General features: G+C 31.9%; 1 protein-coding gene across 1 annotated transcript; it reads left to right on the top strand.

The window, feature by feature from the left end:
• The first annotated feature begins 11535 nt into the window (after positions 1 to 11535).
• Positions 11536 to 12541, top strand: LOC140837991 (zinc finger protein ZAT5-like). The gene has a single exon (XM_073204076.1). It carries the CDS (start codon positions 11611 to 11613, stop codon positions 12394 to 12396), a length of 786 nt encoding a protein of 261 aa, XP_073060177.1. The 5' UTR covers positions 11536 to 11610; the 3' UTR covers positions 12397 to 12541.
• The last annotated feature ends 1627 nt before the right edge of the window (positions 12542 to 14168 follow it).

Raw genomic sequence — 14168 nt, 5'->3', positions numbered from 1 at the left:
ATAATTAACGACATTGGGGCCCTACACATTAAATTATTTCTATTTTTTCATTTTCTTGATGATATTATCACTCCGTCGTTGCCAAATATTTTTTTAAAAATTTATATCAGGAATTAATTTATTAAAAAAATAATAATAATCATAATAATAATCACGTCACTTTTTGTGCATGTTGTTAGTGTGGAAATTCGAAAATAGAGTGGGCCATCTATCATTGAATTTGGCTACACATGCTCTTAGGCATAGATTGCTTTATCGTATACGTTTTCAACGTCCTTGGATTCTTGACAATAAAGCGGGCAATTTCCTAATTAAAAAAATAATATAATTTTTTAAGAAAATGAAATAAAAAAAGGGAAAAAAAAATTAGTGCGTGGAAGCATGAATTTGTGCAGAAGATGGGTATCGGGTTTCCAATAAAGCACATTTATGATTTATCCATTTGTTTGACTGTATTTTCAAAAAAGGGTCCCCATTCTTGACATTTTAATTCGAGTCGACCCATTTTAAATAATTTCTTGGAGTAGACATTTCATGTCATTGCCTGACTTAACAGACCAGCTTCCCGGCCGATCCACGGTTGAAGTCTCTTCCTCTTTTGCATCGACAAAGATTTATATCACTAGTGGAGGAGGTGATCATCGTACGATCAATTTAGTTTAAATGAAACTAAGCAGCTGCAGTTGATATTTTTCCGAATCAAACATAAATTAAACCAAACCTAAACGAGTATTTTGGTTTTAGTTACAACCGTTATTTACGTGTAACTCGTATTATTTATGTACATCTCACATGAAAAATCATATGTGATCAAATCTTGATCATTCTCCTCAGTGGGATAGTACCTCATTGTAAGGTCCAAGGACCCTTGTGAAAACTTATTTTGACTCATTTTGTTAATTGGAGGGCTTAGATTGCTTATGGCTATAAGTTGGTCATCCAACGGATGTGATATCTAATCTTAGAAGCCAACGAATTAAAATAAGGATGAGTTGGTTAAGGTCGATTAACAATCGTAATTTCCTTCTTCTTCGCGTATATTATCTGAAAACATATCCAAATATCATCTATTTTCTTTATTCTCTTTAAGATTCTTGATCTTGGAATCGGGGAAGCAAGGGAGACAGAGCACTATATACAAACTCGGTATACATGTATAGATCTGTATTGAGATTTGAGAGCTCGGTGGTGTGACTTTATGAGAATTGTAATATTGTATAACTCATTTTTTTAGTGGATTCAATTAAGTGTTCCCAGATCCTTGGATGTCGGATTGATCTCAATCTGAACCAAGTAAATCTGTATCATCGTGTTCTATTATTTTCCGCAATTTCGTTCGAGTTTTCTTGTTAATCTAACAACCTTGTTTGACCATCATGAATAGATTAGCTTTATTCCGCTAAACAATTAATATATGAAAAACAAAATCCTACTAGCTAGCAATATCAATCGAACATTTAATTAAAAGTTAAAAAAAAAATTATTATTACCAAACATTACTACTAGCTAGAATGACACTTATGTTTGTTTTTTATGAGGAAATTTCGCTCCCAATAAACCCATATTCATTTATCTTTAATAAACAAAAATCTGTTTATCTATATTACAAGAAAAGTTTCCTCAGACAAATATATATTACAGAAACAAAAATCTGTTTATCTATATTACAAGAAAAGTTCCCTCAGAAAAAAATATATTACAGAAAACGACAACTTCATATGAACCAACTATAGACAGAACGAGTGGCTCAACTATAGGCAGTCCAACACATAATGATAGAACTTGATTATGATATCAACTTAAAATTAGAGTTTGGACCTAATTCAACTCCAAAAACTAGTTCAAAGGAAAAGATTGTTCAAGTTCATATATGTAACTTTCAGGAATTTTATCCAACCGACATGAGATAACTAACATTAATAAAAACCATTATTGAATTTATCGATTATAATATATTTATGTTGTTTCTTGTCGTATTGTGTAGGAGACCGGAGGATGCAGCCTTCAAGAAAGCGGTGTTTGGGCTCAGTAGAGATGACAATAGAGTGAGGTGGGTTTGTGAATTGTATCTCTCTCCCATCTCTACTTTTCCCGGCTTTTTTTTAAAACTATAATAAATTTAAAAAGTTTTTATAAAAATATTGTAATTTGAAAACGTTTACAAAACTATGGCAATCCGCGGGAATCTGCTCCGGATTCTGCAGCGACGGTTTTGTAATCCGTCGCAATTAGCGACGGTTTTTCAATCTGTCGCTAACAGCGACAGATTAAATTCCGTCGCACAGAGCGACGGATTAAAACCCGTCGCCCATAGCGACGGTTTAATAATCCGTCGCTATTGGCCTGTTTCTCTGCCCCCTTTCCTTTTTATTTTATTTTATTTTTTGTTTTAAATAAATCTGAATCCGGTGCAGTGAAATGCGGATTGTACTAGTTTTATAAACACTTTCATTTTACAACATTTTTATAATGTTTTATTTAATTTATAATATTTTTAAAAAAACCGACAAAATATTGCATGATATTACTGTAAATAATAATATTGACGTCGTGCGATTAATGTACTCCGTTATTGTCTAGACACAATTTTTTTTAAAATTTTTTACTACTAACAACAGCGCATATAAACATGCACACTTTTAGTAATACTATTAACGACGTGTTTTTATTGTGCGCTGCGAAAATTGCATATGTAATTTTAACAACATAGTAATTGCATAGTAATATCCGCAGAATGCATTTATGTGTGTTGTTAAAATAACATATGCAATTTTCGCAGCGCACAATAAAAACACGTCGTTAATAGTATTACTAAAAGTGTGCATGTTTATATGCGCTGCTGTTAGTAGTAAAAAATTTTAAAAAAATTTGTGTCTAGACATTAACGGAGTACATTAATCATACGTCGTCAATATTATTATTTACAGTAATATCATGCAATATTTTGTCGGTTTTTTTAAAAATATTATAAATTAAATAAAACATTATAAAAATGTTGTAAAATGAAAGTGTTTATAAAAATAGTACAATCCGCATTTCACTGCACCGGATTCAGACTTATTTAAAACAAAAAATAAAATAAAATAAAAAGGAAAGGGGTAGAGAAACAGGCCAATAGCGACGGATTAAAAGACCGTCGCTATGGGCGACGGGTTTTAATCCGTCGCTGTTTGCGACGGAAGTTAATCCATCGCTGTTTGCAACGGATTACAAAACCGTCGCTAATTGCGACGGATTACAAAACCGTCGCTGCAGAATCCGGAACAGGATTCTCACGGATTGCCATAGTTTTGTAAACGTTTTCAAATTACAATATTTTTATAAAAACTTTTTAAATTTATTATATTTTTAAAAAAAGCCTACTTTTCCCCAATCCAAATTCGCAGAGATCAAATTTATATTAATATTCTCATTCCCATTTCGAAAATAGCAATCAGGTCCGGGGTGCATGGCGGGGTGGGTGGCTGACAATTTTTTTTATTTAATTTACAATTAATTATAATAAGTATTTTTTTTACATAATTAACAATAATTCTTACAGCCTATTGTTTAGTTAATCATTATATGTTGACGCCAGTCATGGAGGTAGGTATGAAAAAAACAAATTATGAGACATTTTTTTAAAAAATTTACTCGCCATTATATATGTTTTGTTGGTATTTATACGTGTATCTTTAAAAGAAGACAAAAATTTGTGTGAGACAGTCTCATAGGTCATATTTTGTGAGACGAATCTCTTATTTGGGTCATCAATGAATAAATATTACTTTTTATATTAAAGATATTAATTTTTATTGTGAATATCGGTACGTTTGATCCGTCTCACAGATAAAGATTCATGAAAACTTCTCACAGAAGACATACTCTTAAAAGAATAAAGAAGCAGCTTATTGTTTGCATGTAACAATGAATATTTTTAATGCAAATTGAATACTCGGAGCAAATTATATATATATATATATATATATATATATATATATATATATAAATAACATTTCTCATATATTATTTGGAAATTAGCGAACTAATAATAGTAATTAGATGATGAAGAAAGTTCGATTACTCGAAAGATATGGTGAAAAGGGTCCAAGAAAAAATGGGGACAAATCAAGAAAGAATGGGGTGCATGCAACAATGGGACCATGCAATCCTCGACATACTTGTCAAGTGAGACGGTTCAAGTAATTTTAAAGCCAGAAAAGAAGAATCACAAAGCTAAAAGCTTCAAATGCAACAATCAAGAATAGAGGTCATGATGTACAATTAAGAATTCATTATTTAATACACTATCGTCACTCTGACAAAAACTGATTAAAATTTTAAAAAATACAAATTAACCGACTAAAATCGAGAATTGATCGATAATATGAAAAAAAAATTATTATTTTAATTAGTCCTAGGTATATAGGATTACGTATGAGTATTGAGTGTTCTTCTTCTATGTTCTTCGATCCATACGAGATCGGCGATCTCGTAATCACTATCTAACATTTTCCCACAAGGTATGACATGGAGTTGCACTTGTTACAGTACCTAAGCACAGAACCGAATGTTGAAGATAAAATTGCTGCTGTCGGTGTCTTGTACAAGAGATCGGCAAAGCTGATTAATTTCTCAGATCCACGTCTTGAAATATTAACGTGAGAATAGCATTTTCGTCACGTTTCAAAATTGGTACATACTTCATAAAAGCAGGAGACCAAGATTGGTTGACACAGCCACCACTTACCCATGGTTTTTCCAAAAGGGCAGCCCGCCACTTATGGCCCAACAGAAGCAGCCGGTTCATCCGATCACAACCCACAACTAACCCGTGGTACGATTCTTCCCAAATTACCCTTCTTGGAATCCTCTGCGGCCTGCGGTGGCTTACACGGAGGTAATCACAATCTTAAAGATCAACTATACAGATATTATACCTAAGAAACCTAGTTTGCAATAGGTGGTGAATTCATGTCACTCAGTTTGCAATAGGATGGTCTTTATTGATGATTACCTCCCTGCGGAAAAATTCATGTTACTTTTAAAACATTTTCTTAAATGTGAATCTAAGAATCAATATATCTCAATGTACGTGAGATTTGTCACATCCCGAAACCGAGACGTGTCATCCGCGTTGTTTAACAATTAAAATTACAAAACAACAAGTCACGTAGTACACAAAATAACCAAAATACAATCTATTACATAATTATAACTGTTTTTATAGTGTATCACACAATTACGAAAGCGATAACGTAAAGAAAAATAAAACTAAAATCGGTGTTTGAAACTTCATGTCTCTAACTTGATTACCAATCCCAAAACATGTGTTGTTCACTTTCTTCCCCTCGATTTTTGCCCTTATCTAGAGAGAGAAGTAAGGAAGTGAGTGTTTGGAGAAACACTCGGTATATGGGGGCAATTGTACACAAGAATACGAAATAGACATACAATTTGAGTTCAAATGTGACATATCGCAACATGAATCAATACACGAGATAAATAGAATTTGAAAGAATGTATCAAAACATATCGTAATTGGAGTATCAACTTATACAAAGTACTATTATTCATCTCCTTATCCATAATATACTGATCAGTATCTAATTGTTACTCACATAAAGGGTCGAGGCCGTATATCGGTTATTATAACACACCGATGTTGGATCCCGGTTTTCTACACGCATAAACGCAGCGGAAGTTTTAAATTTTTATTTATTTATTTTGATAATCAAAATATATTTTGCTTTGGGCGCTCGTATGATTTTATCATAAACATTCATAGGGAGTTGAAAATTATACCTTGTGAATAATTCACGTGGCTCCAACTACACCGATATTAGCGGACGTAGCTCTTGTTGTAAATCCCTACGAACTTTCTTCGATCTCCTTCTATTAAGTCCACGACCAGAAGATTTATTCCTCTTCCAAATAGCACTAGAATATTTGGAAGAACTTTTAATGTTGGAGATTAAAATTTGAGAGACGGCTCAACCCTAAAATTAATTCAAGGTAGCCGAAATATTTGAGAGAAAAGGTTGGAGGATTTTCGAGAGCCCTTTTTTTTTTTGAAATTGGAAAAACCGAAAATTCTTGAATCTATATCTCAACTTTCGGATGCCTCCTCCTTTTATTCTAGATAATTGCATGCCATTAGAATAAAATATTCTAATTATCTTTCTAATCTATTATTTACTTAATTAATCCAATTAATTAAGTATTTAAGATTCTAAAATGCATGCCTTATCAAATGCAATCTCGATGCATATCTTATGGAGGCTAGGTTTTAGGTCTCTCATTTATATAAAACATCTATGGCCTAATTACCATAATAAAATAATTGGACCCATTTAATTAACATAGCTTAATTAATTAATTGGATTAGTCCAACTAGTTTAATTAATTAATCAAAGTCCATTAAACTTTAATTATTTAATATATTGGACTTATACTCCTACAAGCCCATTAAATATATTACCCACCATATTTAATTTATTATTTAATAAACTCAACCTTTGAGCTAAAATAAATTAAATACATTATAAATTCAACATTTGAATTTAATATTTAAATTATAAATTCAACTCCTTGAATTTTATCACCTCCAAAATTTAATATTTAATAAACCCAACTTTTGAGTTTAATAAATTAAATCATCAAATTTTATAAATTCAACTCCTTGAATTTATTCTCTCCAAATTTCATAAATTCAACTTCTTGAATTTACTATCTCATAAATTCAACTCCTTGAATTTATTTTGTCAAAATTTATTTATCATAAATTCAACTCTTTGAATTTACTATATCATAATATAAATTCAACTCCTTGAATTTATTCTCTCAACGAGAACAAACGATCCACTGCTTGTGTGACCCTCAATGGTTCAGGGATACAGCTAGCCGTGGGTTCACAACTCTTTGTGATTCAGGACATAATCCTTTATTTGGGCTTACCCTAGTTAGCCCCATGCTTTTCATCAACACCTTGATCAAGAATGTCAGAACTCATTTCTGATTGCACCCATCGGATCATGGTAAGAGCGTCTAGTAGCATCGCCCCATGATCCCCTAGGTATCACTGATAGTGCCTGCAAGAACCAGTCGATTATGATTAACGTACAGTACGGTCCCTTCATCTCATATATCCCGATCGAATGTGCAACCATTGGTTCATCGAGGGTTGCATATTAATTCGATAACTATGTGATAACTATAATAGTGGCATCGCGTGTACTATTTTGAGAACTCCTTCTCTAACGTACATCTCATACTCTGGCCAGATATTCCATGCACTATTATTTCATTAGATCACACAGGATATCCATACCTGTAGGTGAGCGGTGAATCCCCGACTACAATGCACTGGCTCCTATATGTATCGCAATTGTACCCAACCTCGCCACCTGATGACTCTCCTGGAGCCGGTAAACGAGTCAAAGCACAGCCCTAGCATATAGAGCCTCAGTATAGTCCCGGGTCGTAAGGACTAATGGTGTACAATCATAACCACGGACATATCCTCTCGAAGAATGATAACCACTTGGAAAGTTCGAGGGAGGGTTGTTCGGTATAATCATCATATGACTACCCATTTGCATGATTGGACATCTCCATGCTCTTACCAAGAAACGCACTACACAACATTACAGATGCTAGTCTCGAGCTCAAGCGACCTTTATCCATGTTTTAGGCGGTTGAATCGACTAGGAACGAATTTAGAATATGCAGTGTTTACAAATGAGTTTCAACATCGAATTACGATTCATTTGTACAAACATAATCAAGGATTTTATCTATGCTGATTGCATGGGTATACAGATAAAGTATAACGAAACCATTAAAAAGTTTTTATATTAAAGTAAAGATTGTTTATTACAACTGAGTCAATAAAATCCCTAGCCAACTGTTGGCTTGCAGGACATCTACTCTAACAACCGCATCATGACATTATCTTATCATGTTTCGGAAATTTCCTAACCACTTTTAATTCGAATCTTAACATTGAATTTTCAAGTTTTTCATAACATAGCAAATGGATCATGCAAAACGAAACATATACAGAATCAAAGGTCATAAAACGTGTAATGTACGATCGAGATTTCAAAAATAACAAAAACATCTTTATTTTTAACATACTTATAAGCTCACTTACTTGTTCTTTTTTCGAAATAAGTGTGAATGACTTGCTGCTCGAAATGATATTCCCTTGATGCTCGAACTTGGCTCAAACAAGGGTCGAGTGTTGTTCAAAATTCGATATTGCTTGGCTTGTTTCTTGGACGAAACTTTTGCTTGAAACTTAGTAGAGTGTTGCTCGAGTGTTTTGTTGTTGAATAACTTTCCGAATTTGATAGAATTCAAGTTTGTGAAATGTGATTTATGTGTGATAATTGGTACTCTTTTATAGAAAGTTGTCACACTACATGCCACGATCTCATGTATCAAGCCGCTACTCCATGATTATTCAGCCACTAAGCCACGTTTTTATTATCATAAAATCATGTTTAATTATCCACTATGTCATTTTTTTATGCCACTAAATACGTAGATTTTTAGGGTCTTCACAACATTCTTCAATGTTAAGTGTCCGTTAATTGCTATATCCGGCATCTTCGTTTCTTTCGTTCTAGGATGGATTGACTCAATAATTTGCCATTTTTATTTTCTTCCAAGTATACATGTTGTATTTGTAAAGACTCTTCTGAACTATAAATGTATTTATTGATAAAAAAAAAAATTCTGACTTCTTTTATACACTTATATACTATTCTTGGTATCTCACTTGTAAGATTACTATATATTTAATTCATTTGAAAAAACATAAATTTGATTTGCAATTATATTTAAATTTGTAATGGGTTAACACAAGGAATTAAAGTAGATAATCTAAAGACGTTTTTATGATAAAATTAATGAGAGAAAATATAAATTCTTCTTGATGATTGATTTAAATATTCCCATCAAAATAAACTGCGGATTTAAGTAACAAAATTTTGATTGATGAATTAAATATTTATATTCTTCGTTTTATGAAAAAGAATAGAATTAATAAATGTGTTGCTTGTGGTGTCAACAAGTAAATAGTAATGTAAACAGCTAAAATATACCAAAGATACACAATTACGTGCACTCCGCTCTAAACCCTATATTCGAAGCACATAAGCAAAGAATCTCTACAGTTTGCATTTTATTTAAAAATACATAGTTTTAATAAATAAATAAATAAATCCACCGCCCAATATTATTATTATTATTATTATTATTATTACTATTATTATTATTATTATTATTATATGTGGTGTGTTGTTAAATGGAATTATCCAGTTTTAATAATTATTACAAATATAATTTAATATATATTAGTGTCTTTCTTGGAAGGAAACTATGTGAGCATGTCCTTTGTAAGAGAACCACACGTCTCTTGTGAGAATATTTGATTAAATTTATTTAAAACAGTTTATGAACTTTTACGTCTTATAAATTGTTTTAAGAGTTTATAAGCTACGATGTCTTATTTAAAAAATAAGTCGTTGAAGTGTTTGGATGTACTTATTTTAAATAATTTAAAAATATTAATATGTTTGATATTATAAGATCTTTTTATTGTCAAAATTACTAAAAAGAGTATAAACTATGAGTTATAGTACGTACTCGATAAAACTTTAACAACTTTGTTTTTTATATCTGGATAAAAAGATTGAACAAACCTTATTTTAAATTCGAAAAAAAAGCAAAGTGATAAAGTGGATATTTAAAAAAATAAGGATAAAATAGAAATTTAAGAAGATATACAATGATATTTTGGAGAAATGAAATAATAAATTTTTTTTTTTGAAAAAATATGGTTCATCCAAACCTTTAAAAAAAAACAGATTAATTAAATAAATATTTTGGATTCAAAAAATTATTTAAGAGTGGAGATTTAAAAAAATAAGGATAAAATAGAAATTTAAGAAGATATACAATGATATTTTGGAGAAATGAAATATTAAATATTTTTTTTTGAAAAAATATGGTTCATCCAAACATTTAAAAAAGAACAGATTAATCAAATAAATATTTTGGATTAAAAAAATTATTTAAGATTTTAGTTCTTTATATTATAAAATTTAGTTTTTAATCTATTATATTTGAAATTTTCAATTTCAGTTATTTTCCACATGACGATAATGTGACACTAACGTGGTCGCAGTGCAGTATGCCACATTAGGATTCTTGCGAAAAAATTGACTAGAATTATTGAAAACTAAAAAATACATGATTAAAACTGGAATTTATGAAAAAATTACTAAAATTATCAAAAAATTAAAAGACAAGCGATTAAAACCGAGAAAATATATAAAGTAAATCACAGATAAACAAATATATATGTAATCAAACTTGAAAATTTCTCAAAAAGTTGTTCTGAGAAATAATAATAAAGACATCGTTTATTGAACGTAGTTTGCGTTAGTCTTGGATTGCACGTAGAATGTTTTCTCCGATTATTAAAAATTAAGAGTTTCAGCATTATTGCAAAACGTGGCCGGCATGGGATTCGAATATGTATTTTCTCCGACAAATTAAATCATTACCACTATTAATATTATTACCATATTAGTAATTAAGTCTTTCATAATAATGATTTAAAGTCAACTCTACTGACATTTTAGGTGCCCAATACAATTCCATGTTTATTTTTGTTTTAAGATTAACTAATGGCATTATTAAAATAAATTGTTTTTTTTATTTGTCTTTTCTTAAAAGTCATAAATAGTCTTTTTTTCTAAACAAATGAAGCAATAGTTTATAATTTTGTAGGACCGAGCGCTTGTCGTTTTACCAAAAATTATAGCTGGTGGTAATGATGCAACTCAAATATTTTAAACCGCACAGCAGCTCAAGCATAACGGTTCGATCGCTCTACTAAGCAGAGACAATTATTGCACCCAACAAATTTTATATTATTTCATGCACACATATTAATGCAAACTCAAGATATAATGCCTGAAATTAACTGAGAAAACAGAAATCAAGAAAAATTATTCTCAAGATTTACATTTTCTATAGCACTCATTGTATCTCACTGCAGGTTGGTAGACTGAAGCAGTAAATTAAAATATGATTAACCTATAAATAAATAAATAAAATATAGGTAGAAAAAAAAACGAAGAGGAATAAGTAGTGGGGTGGTGAAGGTAGCGCAAATTCTGCGGTGCCAGCCTTTCACTCTAACCATCCACAAGGAATCCAATTGCCATCCCAAAAAGTAAGCAATCCCTTTGCTTCCTAGCCAACCAATTCTTACTTATTTTCCCATTTCCCATTTTCTTTTAGGAGAATTAATGTCAAATTATCTGTTACATTGAATTTATTAAATATTTCATGATAAATTGGATATATAAATATTAGTTTTTCATTTAACGTAGATAATGAGTTTTGAGTAACACCAAATTAAAGATTTCTATTGATGTGTATAAATGTATACATATCCTCCATATTGTAGATTTCTACTTTAGTACAAAATTATACATGTTAACTTGTAGCCCAAAATTCAGCCTCAAAATCCTTCAATAAAGTTTCTCCTTAGCTTGGATTCGGTAATTTCCCGAAAAGGAATTAAGCTAAAAAAAAACATTATAGAGAATCATGCAAGGTGATCGAGAAGTGATGATGATCAAGGGTAAACGCAGCAAGCGGCCAAGGCCCTCCTCCCCGCTCGCATTAACAATGTTGGCCGCTAGCTCATATAGCGTAGCCGAGCTAGGAGGAGGCGTCGGTTTTGGAGGTGGTGGATCGATGAGTGTCGAATTCTCCGGCCGTTCTGATAATTCAGGCGAGCTCACGCCGAGTAGTGGGGATGAGGAGGAGGAATACATGGCTAACTGCTTGATTCTCTTATCCGGAGGACAATCCCGAAACTCGTCACTTCCCCCGGTGGAGGTGGCGGAGCTCTACCGGTGCAAGACTTGTGACAAAAGTTTCCCTTCATTCCAAGCTTTGGGCGGCCACAGATCAAGCCATAAAAAACCCAATAATAAACCAATGATTTCCATAGAAGAGAAGCAACCATTTTCAAGAAACAAGCAAGAATCAACTCTCTCGCTTCCATTATCAAATCCAGCTTTCCACAGTACTTCTCCTCCTCAAAACAAATGTAGGGTTCATGAATGTTCATTGTGTGGAGCTGAATTCGCCTCCGGTCAGGCATTAGGCGGCCACATGCGCCGGCACAGGCCAATTCCTCCGCCAGCGGCAAGTAGTAGCCACGGAGAGTCTCAGGAAGTCAAAAGGCCGAGGAATCTTTTGTCATTGGACCTTAATCTTCCAGCCCAAGAAGATGATCATCGAGAGGATCAGCCAAAGTTTCCTTTTACTACAAAAGAAGAAGTTATCATATTCTCCACCTCTTCTTTGATCGATTGCCATTACTGAGCATTAGATTTGTTCTTCATTCATTCTTTGATGAGTATATTTTAGCAACGAAATTGTGTATTCGTTGTTCCTATATTCTGTCCATTTACTTTCACTATTGGATCATAAACTTGTTTCTTTTGTCTTCAAGGTAGAAGGAATTTATTATTAATTCAATTCATTGATACTTCCTCTTTCCAAAAAAATATATATTTTAAGATAATGATGGGGAATATTTCACCCTACAATATGGGGTAGTGTCCCATGTGTAGATCCAGATTTAGTCACAAGTACATGGGGTCCATTATTTTTTTTAAATCACAAATGTGGCTAAATCTGGACCATCCCCATAGATAGGATCGAGAACAATCCCAATTATGGTTATTGGATCCATACCGAAGAAATCTAACCCATTTCATTGGCATCCTTGTAAAATCTCAGTTTCTCTCTAAACTGGTTTATGACCTTAATCCTTACGACAAACTCTAGCGACGTAAGAAAACTTTTTCTTTGTCAAAGATGAGTTCTTGAACTTGTCTCACTCTAATTTTTGATTAAATTGAATATGGGAATTTTTTATGTTCTTGGCAAAAAATATTATTCGTTTATTTCTGTTTATCTGGTCTTAGTTTTTCCAATTCGGTCTCATGATCGATGATTTTTGTAGGATGTATATTGCACTAGCCACTAAAAACATATACGAATTTTTTTTTGACATAGTAGCCTTTCAGGGTGTCCGAGTCGGTGGAGTGAGTAGGTGAGCGCTTGATTAATGATTATGAATACGATTCCTTATATATATCAATATTTTTTCGGACGATTTTGTCACATATGTTTTGCTCAATGTGGTTTATCCGACTAACATGATTTGTAGATTCATTAGTCTGTGAATTTACTAAGTAAACTGGACGGCGCAACAAAATTATCTAATATTACTGCAACTTCCACCAAGTTCAAAATTCTAAAAACTTTTTGTTTTTCAATATTTTGTATATGGATCTTGCAATTTTGTCAAATACTCTGGTTTCGTATATATGTATTTTAAGATATGACAAATATTTATAATATTCTTCACATAGTAAATATTTATTTAGATTAAATATATATTTAAATACTTTTTATTTAATTTGTTTGAGTTGTAATTTATTAGTTTTTAAAATAATTTTATTTGGCAAAAACTTGTGTGAGATGGTCTCACGGGGTCGTATTTGTTACATGGATATCTTATTTGGGTCACTCATGAAAAATTATTATTTTTTATGCTAAGAGTATTACTTTTTATTGTGAAAATGGGTAGGGTTGACCCGTCTCACAGATTATGATCCGTGAGACGGTCTCACATGAGACCCACTCTTTTTATTTTTATTTCGTGTTTTTAGTCTACTTATTTTAGAGGTCGTGAATATTGTGATTTGATAGGTGTTTTTATTGAAAAAGTTTGTAAAATATTTGAAAATCTGTTTTATTATATCGTGCGTAAAATTAGAACATTTGCACAAAATTATATTTAGACTAGTACATAATTTGCAATTCACATAATAGAGAAGTCAATTTACATTGGTAACAAACAAACGAGTAGGTCTCATGTGAGACCGTCTTACGGATCTTAATCCGTGAGACGGGTCAACCCTATCCATATTCACAATAAAAAGTAATACTCTTAGCATAAAAAGTAATACTTTTTCATGGATGACCCAAATAAAAGATCCGTCTCACAAATATGACCCGTGAGACCGTCTCACACAAATTTTCGCCCAAACAATAAGTTGTTGATTGTTTTCGCATCTACATTT

The sequence above is a fragment of the Primulina eburnea genome, chromosome 8 (assembly GCF_022965805.1).
Source record: "Primulina eburnea isolate SZY01 chromosome 8, ASM2296580v1, whole genome shotgun sequence".
Classification (NCBI taxonomy): domain Eukaryota; kingdom Viridiplantae; phylum Streptophyta; class Magnoliopsida; order Lamiales; family Gesneriaceae; genus Primulina; species Primulina eburnea.
The sequence above is the reverse complement of the archived record's forward strand: the minus strand, read 5'-3'. Positions and strand labels throughout refer to the sequence as shown.